This window comes from Henckelia pumila, chromosome 2, assembly GCF_033568475.1.
Source record: "Henckelia pumila isolate YLH828 chromosome 2, ASM3356847v2, whole genome shotgun sequence".
NCBI lineage: Eukaryota > Viridiplantae > Streptophyta > Magnoliopsida > Lamiales > Gesneriaceae > Henckelia > Henckelia pumila.
Genome location: NC_133121.1, coordinates 132,482,413 through 132,500,808, shown reverse-complemented (window position 1 = coordinate 132,500,808; position 18,396 = coordinate 132,482,413). Strand labels below are relative to the sequence as shown.

General features: G+C 32.7%; 2 protein-coding genes across 2 annotated transcripts; one reads left to right on the top strand and one right to left on the bottom strand.

The window, feature by feature from the left end:
* Window positions 1-4,340: 4,340 nt before the first annotated feature.
* Window positions 4,341-13,160, top strand: LOC140881427 (uncharacterized). The gene is made up of 19 exons (XM_073286725.1): window positions 4,341-4,478; window positions 4,684-4,725; window positions 5,119-5,187; window positions 5,621-5,686; window positions 6,491-6,583; window positions 6,954-7,065; window positions 7,974-8,019; window positions 8,132-8,203; window positions 8,554-8,616; window positions 8,705-8,859; window positions 8,952-9,016; window positions 10,075-10,225; window positions 10,388-10,493; window positions 10,592-10,727; window positions 11,323-11,387; window positions 11,592-11,756; window positions 12,034-12,106; window positions 12,206-12,278; window positions 12,804-13,160. The coding sequence occupies exons 1-18, from the start codon at window positions 4,475-4,477 to the stop codon at window positions 12,259-12,261; spliced, it is 1,539 nt and encodes a 512-aa protein (XP_073142826.1). The 5' UTR covers window positions 4,341-4,474; the 3' UTR covers window positions 12,262-12,278; window positions 12,804-13,160.
* A 295-nt stretch (window positions 13,161-13,455) lies between these two features.
* Window positions 13,456-16,459, bottom strand: LOC140881714 (uncharacterized). Its single transcript, XM_073287241.1, has 5 exons — window positions 16,236-16,459; window positions 16,090-16,139; window positions 15,695-15,821; window positions 14,284-14,388; window positions 13,456-14,202 (listed from the first exon to the last, which is right to left on the bottom strand). Exons 1-5 carry the CDS (start codon window positions 16,336-16,338, stop codon window positions 13,580-13,582), a joined length of 1,008 nt encoding a protein of 335 aa, XP_073143342.1. The 5' UTR covers window positions 16,339-16,459; the 3' UTR covers window positions 13,456-13,579.
* Between the last annotated feature and the right edge of the window lie 1,937 nt (window positions 16,460-18,396).

Sequence of the window (18,396 nt, the reverse complement as noted above, 5' to 3'; positions counted from 1 at the left end):
CATTAATTAATCCAGATCCACAGGTATTATATATCTCATAATCAAGTAAGAAAACAAGAAATTAGATATATATATGATCCAATTAATATTCAAGAACAAGAAATTAACCATTATTCACAAATTAAAATTCTGTCTGCAGATACCATTCATTTCAACGGCTCTCGGATCTTGAAAAACCAAACTAATTAATTAATTAACCAGATTGATTGATTATAATTAATCATAAGTAGCTAGCTAGAAGTGTAGAGCTCCCTTCAATCCAAACAAGGATCGAAAACGGGTGGATTTTCAAGCTCCTGGCGTATGCAAACCACAAACCCCATCCAAAGTCAACATATGGGGATAGGGGCTGAGGGATCCATAAGCCAGCAGCTTAATCTTCCCCAGCAGAATCCTCTATTGGACTTCAAGGAGCTCCACTCTTCATGAACTTTACTTAATCTCCAACAAACAAACAAAAACAGAAACCTAGCTAGCTAGCTACAAGAATAATATTGCAAGAAAACTTGTTGTTTTGGGGTGAGATTTGTGTGTATGAACCAGATCTAGCTAAGCCCTTGAAGACCATGTATGTATATTCATGAGAAAAAGACACACATAGGAGGACAGATCCCATAACTCAGCCAAGAAGTGGAAACCCTAGCACAAGAAGAAAGGCCAGGAGAAGATGTGAGTACTATATATAAAGGGGGAGAGATTAGGCTGGCTAGTGATAAGATATGGGTGGGTGAGACTTGAGTGGAGAGAAAAATAGCAAGTGGGAGGGGGGGCTATAGGCGTCACTACTCTGTCCTTTTTTTTAGTTTATATCACTGTATCACAAAACATGATCACTTGCATCGATTTGTGGTTGATATGATGCATAATGTATGATATAACGATGATAAATCAATACATGCATTGAGTGAGTTGTTTTATGAGTTTTGATATGGTGAGCATCTATCATGTGCATTTATGTGTGCACCTGCTGAAGTGACGTTCACCTACTGGATGTAAATGATGTCACGTCAGCGATGCACACAAAAGTGCACATCATGAATGCTCGTAATATCAAATCTAGTTGTTGTATATATGTATATTTTATGTTGTTTTAAATGAAAGAAAAACTATTTGCATATGTAGGAGTGAAAAGTTTGGAGGGAAAAAAAAGATCTTGGGAAGAGGAGAAGGGTTAATTGATTAGATTCCCTTTGCTTGAAAATCACATGCGTTTGTACAAGAAAAAGGGGAGAGAGGGGGTAGAGCTAGCTTTGACTGGCCCCAAAATTACCATTAAATGGTCTGTCCAACATTATGGAATGGGGAAAGTGTATGTGCTGTCAATGCCCATTCCAACTGTATTCTATTGTCCGTTTGCTGCACTTGGTGTTTAATGGAAGGTTAAACTACTCATGTTTTTGTGTGCATGCATGGTATATAGCTAGCTAGTAGCCACATGTATATATTGTGCTTAATTGTTTGTGACATAGCAAGATCTTGATCATTGACTCGATGGAAGGATATGAAGATTTCGAATTCATGAAGTTGAAATCTTTTGAATGTTTGGATGAATTTACGAAGAATTCAGTACCTTCCCTTATTTGATTTGTGTGGATGCAATGATGGTTAACTGATTAGGATGGATTTGAAATACATTCAAGTTTGGAAAGTCGTCTTTTAAATTACTTTTCTGAATCAAATAATCTTTCATCCAAATCGAGTACTCCTTAATTACATCTAAATTCACGATTATTGTTTTTACAATTTATTTTATTCCTATGGAATATATATTCTCTAGTTAGAACCAAAAGAAAAATATGGCTTGTTATGGGTAATAAGCAGCCTCCATATGTGTTCTAGTGCTTTTTTCAAATTCAATTATGGTTGAAAAATCAAGGAGTGAGCTATAATTTTTTTTTTTTTATGGGGAGAACATTTTTCAAATAATTATTAGTGTCAAATTTCTAAATATAAAGTATATAATTGGTTTTATATTTACTCACAAAATAACTGTAATAACGATATTTATTATAGTTGGCAAACATTGAAATTGATTTTGGAAACTCTCAACTTACTACAATGGAAATTTAAAAAAATTTCCTTAATTTTTTTAAAACTATTAGAAGAAACTAGATTGCCTATAAAATGCATACTCTAGTTCATTTATAAACAAATTTAATAAAACCATTACTGCTATCTTAGAAATATCATCATTATGTAAAAGAAGATCAATGATATGATCAGAATTCACGACCTATAATTTTTAATAAAATTTTCAAAAATAATAAAAATAGTATATATTGTTTAAGTTTTGTAAGTAGATATATTCAAACTTGATATTAATGTTACAATAATTTAAATAAAATAATAATATTTAAGATGACTTGAGTTTATTGAGTGAGCTCGTCTCACATATCTATATTCGTCGTACAGGTGGATCCGATATTTTATGTTTGAGAGCCGCATCCAAATTTTACAAAATGACGAAAATAAGTATTATATATTTATATATAACTTTCAATAACATAAATACAATAATAAAAAAACAAATAGAATATTCCAAATTAATATTAATAAATAATGTCTCGCATTTTATTCATTTTAAACAAAAAAGTGCTAATGTGGAAATATACTAATTTTTTTTTAATCTTTAATAAAGTCATAAGGTTATTTTTAAAATAAATCTGATAACGATCGACCTGATATACATATGCAATGAAAATTAATATTACCTTTTAATTTAAAAAATATTTATTTTTATACATATGCAATGAAAATTAATATTACCTTTTAATTTAAAAAATATTTATTTTCATAAGTTGATCATATAAGAGATATGTCTCACAAAATTGTGTAATATAATCTTATAAACAATTTTTTTGTTTGAATAAATGCATACTCTTTTGTTTGTATTGAGATCATACAAATGTAAACAATATCGCAATAATAATCACTCTTTAATAATTATTCATCAATATTATTAATGCACGAAAGTCCTATAAGATTTTTTTAGTGATAAATTTATCATGCAAGTTTTCATTGTAAAAATCCAATCTATAAGTTTTTATTTAATCGACCTAATTTTACAAACAATAATTAATGAACAGATCATTTGCATTCACGTTTATGTATTTGACACTTACCTTCCTTATCAGTTATCAAATGTAAGAATTATAATGTAAGAGAATTAAAAAAAAAATAAGTTTTTTGGTCCATTAACTTATTCATGTTTTGGTTTTGGTCCATTAACTTTTTTTATGTGGGTTTTGGAACAATAAATTTGCATTTTTTTGTGTTTTTTGGTCCAATTGCATACATGTCAACTTCTGATTGGTCCAAAATGATGACGTGGACCAATCAGAAGCTGACACGTATGCAGTTGGACCAAAAAACACAAAAAATGCAAAGTTAGTGTACCAAAACCCAGTGTAAATTACCCATTACTGAATCATATAGTTAGATATTGGATTTTTAAACTAGTCACACTAATCCATGTAAAAACTGAAAAACTAGGGTTGAAGGCTTTAAGCCATTTCATTGCCTTTTATTTGACAAAAACTCTTATGAAACGGTCTTAATGATCATTTTTTTGAGACGGGTCTCTTATATGGATTATTCATTAAAAAGTATTATTTTTTATGCCAAAAGTATTATTTATTATTATAAATATGAGTAGGATTGATCCGTCTCACGGATGAGACCATCTCACATTAACCTTACTCCTTTTATTTTCTTCCAATTCGAGTCACGTAATTCAACGTATATACGTACAACGTACGATATTTTCAAATATTCAAATTTGATAAAGACGGATGAGATTTTGGGATCTTTAAATACATTATTCCATGTCACAATCCAAAGAGTCTGAAAACCCACATAGATTGGTTGAGGAAATTCATTGGAAAATAACACAGATTAGGCATAGGATGTACATATATACACACATACTGGCACGGCTATTTATTTTAAATTTATTTTATTCATTAAAATTGTAAGCATAAATTTATATTGATTTAAATATTATAATAAATATGTTATACTCGTTGTATAAAAAAATGTTATAAATCATTACCAACACACACACACATATATCAATAAAAAAATTATATACTCAAGTATATTTACGATAAATATTTATAAATATATAAATATAATGATTGAGATTTTTATCTTTATATATAAGTTATATTGTTATAATTACATATTTATAACACTGAATAAATAGATAAATAAATCACGCAATACTAAAATATATTGACAACATTATATTTATATTTAAATTAAATTAAATTAAATTAAATTAAATTAAATTAAAGTATAAGTGAAAAAAATGAAATTAGCCACGGTGTCTAAATCAAATACAAAATTTGTGTCGATCGAAACTCGAAATCACTTGTAATATCGTTATCGCCGCGGCTTGCAGCCCAAAACGACGGCCACTGCTCAAGATCACCGCCGCATCTGAAACCCTTGTCGGCCACCCGAATTTTACTTGATGGGTTTGTTTTTGTTTTTTGTTTTTTCGATTCATTTTCACTTTACATTTTTTTATCACTTTCCCTTGTAATTCATCTGATTGATAGTAATGGAGGGTGTTTTTTTTTTTTTTGAAGTTATATGTGTCGATATTTGTGATATGTGATTTTTTTTTACATCGCCTCATTATTTAGTTGCTGTTTTGTTTTGTGTTGTTAACTGATATAGATATCGAGGAGGATATCAAGGCGTTGCAGCTTGATTCATCTGGTATGATAGTCGTTTAATTTTTTACTCCGTGTAATTTTATTGTTTAACTTCTCAGAAGTTAAAAAGTGAAGTTTTTTATGATTATTACTTTTATTCTCCGTGTGTTTCATCGAAAAGTCTGTGTTTTGATTAAGAACTTTGGCTAGTTTGCCGTGAATTTGAAAACCTTTGCTTTATTTCATGGTTCTGAGACTTGCTAATGTGTTAACAAAACAAAAATTACGATCACTCATTCAAGAATCTGTATATTCTTTTATTAGAGGATTAGCAACTATCTTTTTCAAATCAAATTCCTTGTATCCATCAGAATCTGTGCGTTATTGTTTGTAGTATACAATAGAGTATTGTTGTTGTCACTGTAATTTTTGGGAGGTTGAAATTTTTTGCTTGCAGAAGATACTGTTGTCGCTGACAAGGAAGATGAAAAGCTTGACATAGAAGTGAATCCGGAGGTGGATAAAGGTGGGGAAGTCACATATGATGTGCTTAGTATAGATCGGAGGAATTTTTTTATCCCGATTTTATGTTGTTTTGGTAGCACTGTATGACACGTCTTTGTGATTTATGCTTGGAGATTGAGGATTATGTCACAAGGATTCTTTTTAGTGAATTTCTATTTTTAATCATCTACATCTGACACCTGCCATTTTTGAGAGGAGAACTCATATTGGGCTTCACTATATGCTGCTTTATAACCATGATAAGAAACTGAATAGATCACCTGGAGATTCTCATGTGTACCCAAAAATTATTTTTTTATCACTTTTATCTTCGATGCATATAATGCATATACACATGGCAATTTAGTATCAAAAGAATAAGGTTTATAATTTGTTGATCTCGATTCTCGAATTTATCGTCTATAAAAAAGAGCTCATTTTGATGATGGATTTAGGTTTGGCCAGTGCAACGTGTACAGACTCCAAACCATTGCAAGAAGAGCGAAGAGACGTATCTGAAAGTAGGTAATTACTGAATCTAGTGTTTTATCAGCATTGTGTCCCCGCAATGCCTTGCAAGTGAACTTAGTCGCGTAATCCTCGCTTGGTTTGTTCTGTTTTTATTATAAAAAGCTTAAATATAAAAATATACATCCGCATCAAGAGATAATGGCTTAAATAATCACCTTTTGATCACTTTTCTATATCCAGTTTTATATTTATAAATTGCCATTTTTATGTTTTGTTCTCACCTTATTTTTGTTTATTTAATTTACTCGCATTTTAAAGTATATTTTTTTGAGAGAATAAATTGTTTATGCTAATAGTGAATTTTCACACATAACTAACATAACTACTAACCTATCATTTGATAATATGATATAATAATAACCCATCAACAACTCCTAATCCCACCACCATAACGTCAAATTAATGCCCCTATAAGCAAGAACAAGGCCTGATAAAAGGTCGGTCTCTCTGTAATTAAATGTTATAAACTTGACGATAAAAAACATTTTACCTTAGATTAATTAGTTCTCCACTTTATTGCATATTAGAGATAACAAAATAAAACTATAATAATTTGTTAAAACACCACTAATCCTGCCTTAAGCGAAATTATTGCCCTTTTGCATCCGGAATCTTTTTTTTTTTGGGTTGTGTTTGCTTCGAATTCCCATACCATGAAAGGTCTCTGTGATTTTATTTTATTGTTATAGGTACTGTTTTTGAGTGAATTCTACATTGAAGGCGATTCTTCATTTTTAAAGTTAAGTTTATTTTGAGGATGTAATTTATATTTGACTTTTGATTGGTCTGTTCAGTCAAAGAAAAAGAAATCTCTGCTCCAGAGGATGTTTTGGATGAGGTGGCTAATACAAAGAGACATTTGAATGTTGTATTCATTGGCCATGTTGGTTAGTGAATTTTTCTTCAATTAAGAGATCCATGTGAATTGTTGTATTTATCATAATATGAAATTTTCCTTCCAAATGTGCTCTGACTGGGAGAACATGGGCTACCTTAGTGTGTTAATTGTTGATATGCTCTGGCTTGCAGTTCTGATGCCATCTCTTTTATTGTTATTATCATTTTCTTTGGGTTTTGGTTACCGGTACTGCTATAAAACTACTCAATATTTCATTGCTTTCTCTTCATTGGGTTTCAAATAGCACAGGAAGGGAATGGAACCCTCGAACTTGGGTTCTGATTGGATTGTTGCTGCTCTTTAACATATCAATAATCATAGTTTGTCATGATGAGCAATATTATTCATCGTGTCTGCAGATGCTGGCAAGTCAACAACTGGAGGGCAAATACTGTTTCTCAGTGGACAAGTCGATGACCGAACTATTCAGAAGTATGAGAAAGAGGCAAAGGATAAAAGTAGAGAGAGTTGGTGAGTGTTAACTTGCTTCATATGCTGCTTGGAAATGTTACAACTGATGTTGGTTCAAAATGCTCATGAGTATTTACAGAGAAATTGCTACTTTTAAGTTTTAACACCTCGTGTAGCATAACAGAAGCCTCATATTTGAACTTCAGCTTCATCAGCTGCAATGATGTTCATGAGTAATTAATTTTGTTTGTGTCTTAGAAAGTTAGACGCATCTCTATCGTAACGGTGCAGTAGTGATGGGCTTCATCTAATCTGTTGCTGTCATCATTATAATAGGTTGCTTTATATGCGATATCATCTAGGGATGTAATGTTGTATCATACATTTTCCTGCTCTCTTGAACCTTTGAACTGTTTTGAGTATTGCTTTTTTAGAAAAAAAAATTGCAACCAACATATAATTTTCTACTTCAAATCTATTCAAAGTATTACACAATCATATTTTTTTCCCTATGCTGTTTTCAACGAGTCATTACTTCATTCACATTTTCTGTAATTGTGAGTCAAATTCACTTCACATTGATCAGCTTATGAAGACCCTGTGGCCTGTCCGAATACCACCTTCGAATTTCTTACAAAAAATGTTTTAAAATTTGTGCTAAATTTCTGTAGTGAAAGTAGGCGGAAGGCAAAATTCTAATGAATTTTTGCTTGCTCCCCTCTTAGTGTCTTGTTTCTGCATTCCCCTAAGTCCTTTCGTCATCAATCTTTTATTAATTCCCAAACATATTGGAAGGGTTTTTCCGACCTCAGATCTATAAATAGATACTCTAAACCATTTGTTCAAATTTTTTGCACTTCTTTCGTGCTGGTGGGATAATTTTTGCAGTCGTTCAACTCCCTGTTAGATAACATTGCTTAATCTAGCTTCTGTTTTTGTGATTTCCTTTGCTTTTTCCAAAAAACTAGGTACATGGCTTATATCATGGACACAAATGAAGAAGAGAGGGTTAAGGTACTTATCTGTGGCTTTGGTTACTGAGTGATGCCTGGCGATATTTGTCCACCAAATGCATTTGAATGTGTGAAGAGATGAGTGGCTTGTGGCCCTATTTTGTCTTTTGTAGGGAAAAACAGTTGAAGTTGGTCGAGCTTCCTTTGAAACGGAAACTACCAGATTTACAATATTGGATGCCCCGGTAATTTCTATTTTCCTTTTATTCATTGCTTTGCGATTTCTCTTGTAGAAGTTCTGCAGTTGTAATAAATTTCGATTACATATTTGATATTTTTATATTTATATTGTTAAAGCTTTAAATTGATCGCACCTGTTATAAATTGATCTTGATTTCTGACGTGAAATTTTTTATATTCATTCTTGAGGGAGATTGGAAATGCATTGGATCTTGACATAAATCTTTTAAAGTTACATTATATATGGCATTCAATGAATATACTTCATTAGACAATTTTGTTACCATTTTACGCACCAGTTGATTTATCTGCACTTCTTGTGTAGCACATTTGTTTTTAAACTTTGGTACTTCAGGGTCACAAGAGCTATGTACCTAACATGATTAGTGGAGCATCTCAGGCTGATATAGGTGTACTGGTAAGTACACCTATAAATGTTGAACTTTATGCTTTACTTGGTCAGATTTTGACTTCTTCTCTTCCATTTAATCATCTTATGATCACAGGTAATTTCTGCCAGGAAGGGAGAATTTGAAACTGGTTATGAGAGAGGTGGACAGACACGCGAACATGTCCAATTAGCCAAAACTTTGGGTGTTTCGAAGCTTCTTGTTGTTGTGAACAAAATGGATGATCATACTGTGAACTGGTCAAAAGAGAGGTGCCTTTTTCTGAGAGTTGAGCAAGCATCTGAAAATCCTGTATTTAATATTTTCCTTGCGTAGTTGTGTTGATGCTGTTGTGTAATTGCAGATATGATGAGATTGAGTCAAAAATGTCACCATTTCTGAAGTCTTCAGGTTACAATGTGAAGAAAGGTAAATTCCTTGTTGGCTTGGAGCATCAGATTGACACTGTGTTTTGATTTGTTTATTTTACTAGTGTGTGTTTCAGTGTTTGTTATCGAGTCCTGTCACTATGTTCTTAACAATTGAACTTGAACTCACTAGACTAATTTGGTTCCTTGTCGGAACCATGAAGCTAAGTGGCGAGAAATTTTTTTTATAGAAATGAGGCCATGTACGTTCTCAGTATAATAGAATTCGACTTCACTCCTCGGGATATGACTCGTGTGTTACCTTAAACATATGATCCACATGCATTTAAAATAATTGACTCATGATCCACAAACATTTAAAATTATTGGCCCATGCCAGGTTGGATACACCTGAAAAATAGAAACATCTTTGACGTGGCACAAATGTGTGTGGGACATGCCAAGGGACTTTCCCATAAATTATAATATTTCTTAAAATTTTAGGCCAAAAAGTCAAAACACATTCATTTTTAGTGAATCTTTTCTTATGCTTGAAATTTTTTTCAATTTTAAAACTGAATAAATCATTGTCTTTCAATTTATTAGTGAATTTATTATTTACTGGACTATAATATTAATTTTAAAATGAGATGGATTTGGTGTCTTAAAATATATTCACAACACTTATCTTTTTTAATTGTGATACTTTTACTTTATATAATATAATATAATTGGTTTTATTTTCATATTCAGTAATTTACAAACCTTTATGTGCAATATGCATGCATGCATAATACGAATATATATGTGCCCACAATTTGCTCTCATGTACTCGACTTTTTAAAAATCCATGTCGCCATCTTGTGTGTTGTCCATGTCTGTGTTTGTACATGTCCTTGTTCGTATCCATGTGTTATAGCCTGAAATCAATGTTGAATTGCCATGTTGATTTAAAGACTTCATATAACGAGAAGCCTTTTCTCAGGAAAGAATTTTAAAATGATGTTCAATGTGAGCAGATGCTCTACTAAATAATGAATTCATCATAAATATTATCTATTGGTATCCTTATTAATGTATTGATCATAAGTTCTTTTATATTTTTGTCTTTGGTTTCAGATGTACAATTTCTTCCCATATCTGGTCTTATGGGTACAAATATGAAGACAAGAGTCGACAGAAATGTCTGCCCATGGTGGACGGGTCCATATCTTTTTGAAGCTCTTGATGGTGTTGAAGTCCCTGCACTTGATCCAAAAGGTCCATTCAGGTAGAATATAATCATTTCTATTATTCCTCTGTCTTCTTTGGTTATCTCGTTAGATGAAAATTATAAGTTGCTACTTTTGTTCTCGATTTACCTGGGAAAGTAATCACGCCATACACACTTTTCAGCCTAATTTTATGTGCTTGACTGCTTGTTGTGTGATAGAATGCCCATTATTGACAAATTCAAAGACATGGGAACTGTTGTTATGGGCAAAGTAGAATCCGGGAGTATTCGTGAAGGCGATAGTTTGTTGATCATGCCAAATAAGGTGTTTTTACCCCTTACCTTTTGTCCTTGCACGAAATTTTTATTATATGAATGCATGAATCGATTTGGGGTTAAATCTTGTGCTTTGATAATTTTCAGGTACAGGTGAAGGTTCTAGCCATCTTCTGTGATGAAGATAAAGTTGGTCGTGCAGGACCTGGTGAAAATTTGCGAGTCAGGGTTTCTGGGATTGAGGAAGAGGATATCCTTTCTGGTTTTGTCTTATGTGGCACTGGTAGGTAAAGTATGTATATTCTCCCGAATTTCATCTATTACTCAATGAAGTATCCTTTTGCGTATTATACCTGTGTTGTGATTTGTACTACACAAATTGGGGGGATCTGTTGCATTGCTCTATTGGGATGAAGACCATCGGATTTGAATGTATGAATTGAAGTTCTCATTTGTTGATCATCCAGAGTCTTTACTCTTTGTGTTGTGCTTTGATCTCTTCTTTCCCTTTTTTGGTTTACAATTTGCAAATATAACATGCATTTCAAGAGCTTTGTACAGAAAATCTTGTACAAAGTTTCTAAATATCGATGAGGTAGCTCCTTTAGAAATTGTCATGGTCATTATTTACTAGTTAAAGGAGAGAGACTCTCGGAACATAGACCGTGTTCCTGTCTGAGTTCAATTATAGTGATTCTATTAATGTTGATAATTATTAGTCTCACTCTTATAAAATATATTATATATATGTATGTCTGAATGAGTTCAATGGGTGGAAATGTTGGCTCCATGTACTGCATTTGGTTGCTTAATTCTCAAGCTTGTGAGTTTTGTTGCTTTATGTGTTTTTAACCAAAATTATTTGATTGTGTTTACAGTGAAGCAAATGGCTGCTGTTTCTGAATTTGTTGCCCAGTTGCAGATTCTGGAGTTGCTCGACAATGTATGGTTTTTTCTCTTTGATCTATTTATCTATGTTTTCGTTCTCTTAATCTTTTCATTTGCATACTTGTCTGCGTATTCATGTGCATACTTGTCTGTCTTTTCATGTGCATATTTGCTGTTCATTTATTTACTTGCTTTTCTATCCATCTATTTACTCGGATATAACGTCATCGTATCTAAAGAGGTATGTTTCTCATGTTAGGCAATTTTTACTGCTGGATACAAGGCTGTTTTGCACATCCATGCAGTTGTGGAGGAGTGTGAGATTGTTGACTTGACGCAACAGGTTGATCCCAAAACTAAAAAACCTATGAAAAGAAAACCTCTTTTCGTGAAGAATGGTGCAGTTGTTGTATGCCACATTCAGGTTAACATAGTTTCACATTTTTTCTTGTGATAATACTTTTACGTGGTGTTAGTTTATTTTAAAAATGTATTAGTTTCTTTCTAAAATTCTTTTAATCTGAGTTGAACCGATCTATCGAATTATATGAGACGTGCAGGCTTAATAAAGGTGATTGACATATGATTTATGTGCTATCTGATATGTTTAATATTGTTCCTAATCTTGGTATTATAGTTCTCTACTGAATTTTGTATTTAGGGGATTGACATAATTTGTGTTGCTACATTTTTGCCCTCAGGTGAATAACTTGATATGTATTGAGAAATTCTCTGATTTTCCTCAACTTGGACGGTTCACTCTTCGCACTGAAGGTTGAAAAAACATTTGGCTTTGTGTAAATTATTATTCTCTGATGCTGCTACTCGAGTAGCTCAACCTTGTTAAGTTTCCTTACAATTCTTTTCTGACAGGGAAAACTGTTGCTGTGGGTAAAGTAACAGCTCTTATTACAGCTGATGGTGCATAAAACAATTTTATCACTAGGTTAGATTATGTTCCATTTCAAGCAGTACCCCTAACTTTTGTAGCTTTCTGTTGATGCCTTGTGTGTGTTTATTGTCATTGATTCCTGTCAAATGTCTCTTAGACATCGAGAAATCGTGGTTAAAATTTTTCTTAGGCTATTGCCTATTTTGGCCATATTTAAGGTATGATAGTTAATATTTTTAGATCTTATAAGCTTATCAGTGTTTAGCATGACAATGACAAGATAGCTTTTTCCCGTGTGATTGCGAGGTATACTTGTTGATTTTTACATGTTATGAATTTAAAATTACTTTCAAATTATTTGAAGTGACGATCTTGTAAGGCTTCTTCAATCCAAAAGGATCCAAGAATATTACTGACTTGCTTTGTAGTTTCCAAGTAACTAGAGTCTAAAAGGAATTTCAAATGTAATCACTTTTTTTCTTTTGTGGTTGCGGTTAATTTAATTGACACTCCGAATATAACTGCGTTGCGATTGATCAACATAACTTCTTTAAGCAAGAGTGCCACAAAAATTTGCAGGTAACCATGACGATGTTCTGTACTCGAAGTGACGATTCTGGTGTTTTCCTTACATATATTTTACCTTCCGGCAAATTCCGGAGGGCGGTCATTGGAGTAGGAACAGTTTTTCTTCTGGGGCGTTTTACTTTACCTGATGAGTTTTTTTTCCCCAATGGATGTCGATTGTGGTGGGAGTTGGAGTCCTCTTCCAGTAACAGTGCCTAAAGACCTGAGTTATATTCAGTAGCTGAATAGTGAAATCTTGTTATTTTTTCAGACAAATTTACGCTATACCATGATTGTGATTATAACTTATGATTGGCTGCTAATAAAATTGCTCTTCATTTGAGGCTTTGTTTCATTTGAATGATGAGGTTGGGGCAATGAGAAACTTGATAATAATACCACTTCTCTCACGTGTTGTGTGCATATATACTTGGTATTCGTGTAAAGGTACGAGTATTTCAGGAATATGGAATTCCATGCATTATTATTTATGAATACGGAACTCCGAACCGAAAATTTATGGCACAAATAAATTATTGTATAACTGTAACGCGTGATAATTTAAAAGATTATACCCCAGAATCAACGTTCTCATTATCCTAGCAATTCAAGAATCCAAGAAACAATGATACCGAAGCACGCAAGAGCTCATCCAGGAACAAAATGAAGGAAATTTGAAAACCTTTTAGGAAATATGCAAGTTTCAGATGTTCATTGATGACTCCTAACATAGCTCCAGTCCTAATTATTCTCATAAAAAAACTATATTTACCCGAAAGAGTCCGATCTTACTCGGTGGAGAACTCGAACAACATGCTGTGCTGGTATTTCTCGCGTGGCTGAACAACCACTGAGGGGAAGTTTTGTTGGTTGATGGCATTTGGAAACCCTTGAGTTTCGAGACACGCAGCAGCATGTTTATTATACACTGCACCACCTTTGCCGGTGAGTCCATTAACATAATTTGCAGTGTAAAATTGCATACCAGGAGCACTAGTCCACAAATTTAAAGTCCTCGAGCTAATGGGATCCTTCAGTTTTGCCGCATGCTTCAATCCCAATTTTTCTTCTCCACAGTCAAGGACATAGTTATGGTCGTATCCCATCCCAACATCGTGGATACGGCTACCGATCTTATTTTCAGTTGTAAAGTCAAATGGAGTGCCTTTGACGGGAATGATCTCCCCGGTCGGAATAGTGTGTTGATCCACCGGAGTAAGATGATTCGCATATATTTGTATGGTGTGATCAAGAATGTTACCAGAATTGTGGCCTGCCAGATTCCAATAGGTGTGCTGAGCCAAATTGATCGGTGTTGGCTTGTTTTCCGGCACGGCTTCCATGTCGAGTCTCAGTGTAGTCTTGGAAGTAAGTGTGTAAGTCGCAGTGAGAGAAACATCACCTGGATAGCCTGCAATAAAAATAAACAAAAGAAACGGTAGTATCAGTATACACATTAGTTCTGTGAGCCAAAACAAAATACAGGGGTTACCTTCCTCTCCATCCCAACTCTTGTATTTGAAGGTAATTGATGGATTATCACCCTGCTTATGCTCCACGACATCCCAAATAACCTTGTCGTATCCCTTGAGCCCACCTTCGAGAGATAAGGTTCAAAAGATTATACAAAGACGGTGTTAGAAAATTGGAATCTTTAAGGAATCACATGGCCTTCTAGATACAGATTAGTTGTCATTCCAAAGAATGATAGATGCAGCCTCATCTGCTATGAAAATACAATGCACTTCCTTCCTCTTAGATTTATTATCATCATATAATCTCTATCATACAGCCATACTATGCCATATCCATTAGCACCAAAATAAAGGCCAGCAAGCAAACATAAAAGACGTAGTTTCTGGTCATGCATGAAGTGAAACTGTGAACAAAATGATTCGTAATTAACATTTGTGCATTATTGCTTAATGTGTAATCTTAATTAAGAAGCTGAAAGGTCATGCATCATGGTGAACTTTTACAGAAGTTTTCTCTCTTCCCACATCTCCAATCAATCTGATATCATACAAGTAAACAGATGAGATCTGAAGACTGAAAGGAAGACTACTTGTAAAGAATAACAATTTTTCCTTTTATTTTTATAAGTAAGAATCAATTTACCATATGTGAGACAAATATGGCCCAACTATATAAATAATGAAGCAAAACAACACTCTAGTTATATAAAATTCTTCTTCAGATACACATCATTCACTCGTGAAGAAATATAACAATATTTATCTTCCTTTAAAATACTGATAATTATATTTTATATCCAGAGAATTTGATTCTGGAATCTTTAAAGATTTTTACTTTTCTAAAGATAACATCAAGGTGAGGCAGGTCAATACAAAATAACAAAAAACATCCATCAACAATCAACATCAACAAAAACCCACACCCAAGAAACCTCAACTTCACATGACATATCATCGTTATTTAAGGCGCATGTTCAAGGCTAGACAATGAAATGATGCCAGATGCACTAACATATATAATGACGTATAATCTAGATATGCAAGTATGCAACAACAACAATAACAAATAGAGTCACATCTGTTCTTAAAAAAATATTCAACAAAACAAATCTTATAATTTTACAACCAAGTATCAGCAGCTACTACATTGAATTTCACAACCCCACAATTAAGTCGAGTTGGTCTCGGCTAGTTTTTGTCCTACAATGTCCAATTAACATGAATGTGTACATGGTGGAAATCATTTCCGGATATATATTTTCCGGCTATCGGTTTACAAGTACAAGGGTGTCCTAAAATGTAGCACAATGATTCGGGCCACCATCGCAATCACTCGCTTCTACGTGACCACATTTAATGACAGACATGCATTTGAAATAGAATCACAGGAACACAAAAAGATTTTGAAACACACTTAGACAGGAGTACCATGGAGGCTGTTCGGAGGATTGTTAATAGGTAACGAGTACTCAGCACCGTTTAGAGTAAACTTCCCAGCTTTGATCCTGTTTGCCACCCGACCCACGATGCACCCAAAGTAAGGGGAAGCCCCTTTCTGTACATAGACATAAAAGGGGGAGACACCATATTCAGAAAAGTAAATTAATCAACCCATAAAGATTCCTGCCCCACGAAAAAATCATATCCCATGTCAGAAATTAAGTGTCCCAGCAAAGCAAGAACGACGATGGGTACCTTTATTTACCCTCGACAACACGCCAAGATTCAATTTTTTCACATGAAAACAACAAGATCGAGACTAAAATCACTTGGGTTTTTTTTTTTAAAAAAAATAAATAAATCGATATAAAAAAGGCACTGACCAAATATGGCTCCAGAGTGTCAAATCCCAGAACAACATCAGCCAATTTCCCTTCAAATGCAAATACAAAACATCAGTAAACAGATATTCACACTCAATCTTTTCCGGAATTATACTATTTCTTCATGATTTAGAAGGTGAAATCACCTTCTTTATCAGGTACCAACAAGGAGGTGATCGTGCAGCCAAAATTGGAGACATGGACTTGCATAGAGCCATTGTTAAGTTCGTAGATCTTGGCCTCTGCCATTGACTTGATTCAAGACTTCCTTTTTCTTGTAATTTGTTTTCTTTGAACGTGATCGATGGAAGAAACAACGTTGGGGAAGAGATTTATACTGAAAGGACTCGGATTCATTTTGCCAACGTAGTCGGTGATCAGATTACGACGATATTTTTATTTTATTTTTTAAACTAGATTTCAGCGACATTTAAGACTTGGTCAATTCTTTATTTTTCGATTTTGTTATGAACTCGTTATTATATAATTTATATTAGACAAACACTCTCATGAGACGGTCTCACGAGTTAATTATGTGAGACATGTCTCCTATTTGGGTCACCCATTAAAAATTACTATATTTTATGCCAAAAGTATTACTTATTATTGTAAATATGGGTAGGATTGATCCGTCTTAAGTATGAAACGATCTCACATGAGTATTACTTTTTATATTATAGTTTAGCAACACAAGAACTCACGTGAATTGTCACGAATCAATTTCATATGATATATTTCTTTGAGTAACACTCTTGTGAGACGGTCTCATTTGTGAAATGGGTCAATTCTACTCATATTTATAATAATAAGTAATACTTTTGACATAAATTGTAATACTTTTTAATGGATAACCTATATTAAAAATCCGTCTCATAGATATGACCCTTGAGACCGTCTCATAGAAGTTTTTGCCTATTTCTTATTCGATTAAATTATTGAAAAACTATTATTTTTTCATATGATACATATCATTTTTTACAATAATATAGATCATGTCGTTCTAATATAAATATATTCTCCACACCATGAGATATATTGGGTACTTATTTGTTTATATAAAAGTTACACCATGAGTTCATGACACGGTGGATAAGATATCGACTAATCAATTATTTTTGTTGACAAAAACTTCTATGAGACGGTCTCAAGGGTCATATTTATGAGACGAATCTTTTATATGGGTTATTCATTAAAAAATATTATAATTTATGTCAAAAATATTACTTATTATAATAAATATGGATAGAATTGACCCGTATCACGGATGAGACCGTCTCACAAGAGTGTTACTCATTTTTGTTTTGTTCAATATTTAACTCAAATTCAACAAAAAAATTAGTGTCATGACTCATGCATATTTATCTTATCCAACTATATTGATTTATCTTATATTATGCATTATTTATCATCTCATCCAGGAATCAAACAATGTATAATATAAAATTATAGATAATATTGAATGAAATTTATCATAAAATAAAATCTATAAATTTGACGTAACATTGAACCAGTTACAAAAACAAAGTTTGAATAATGGTAAAGATTTGCAATATATTAATGATCTTGGTCTAACAAGACACTAGGATATATACATGTGGTTTATCTATAATTTTAGGGGGAAACGAGATTTATGTGGATTTTTGGCTAGTGTGGATTCCGTGAGTGATCAACATAGTATTTTGTAAAAAAAATTAAAATAAAAATAAATAAACAATAATTAAAATTTAAAAGATATTGTATAAAATTCACAATTCCAAGTAAAAAAAAAATCATAGAAAGGCATAATTTGAAAAGCATTAATTTAAAATGTGATGTTCTTGATTGTCAGATGCACTATATTTTAAATTAAAGAATAAATGAATTTATTTGTATTTAACTTTTTTTTAGGTTTACTTTTAAAATTATTTCGTTAGAACTTGCATTTTAAATCTTTGTTTCATGAGGCCATTTAAATTAAATTTCAAATCCCTAGGCCAAATCTCACAAACAATTTTATTTTAATTGCTTTTCTTTTATCAACTATCGTGTGTTGTTGGGACTGTATGCTTATTTTAAATTTTTATCTTCATATAAAAGGAGTTGATCTCTTGTTAGATCCATGGGCCAAATCCATCAATATTAATAATAAATAATTATATATTTTAAAAAATAATATAATATCACGCGTGATCCAATTAAAAAATTCATATCACAATAATTTGTATATAAAATATATTATGGATAAAATCCTCTAAACGTAGAAAAAGGAATCAAGTATGTCGCAATGAAGAAGGTCCAACCGACTTCTTGCTTATTGATTTTTATGAG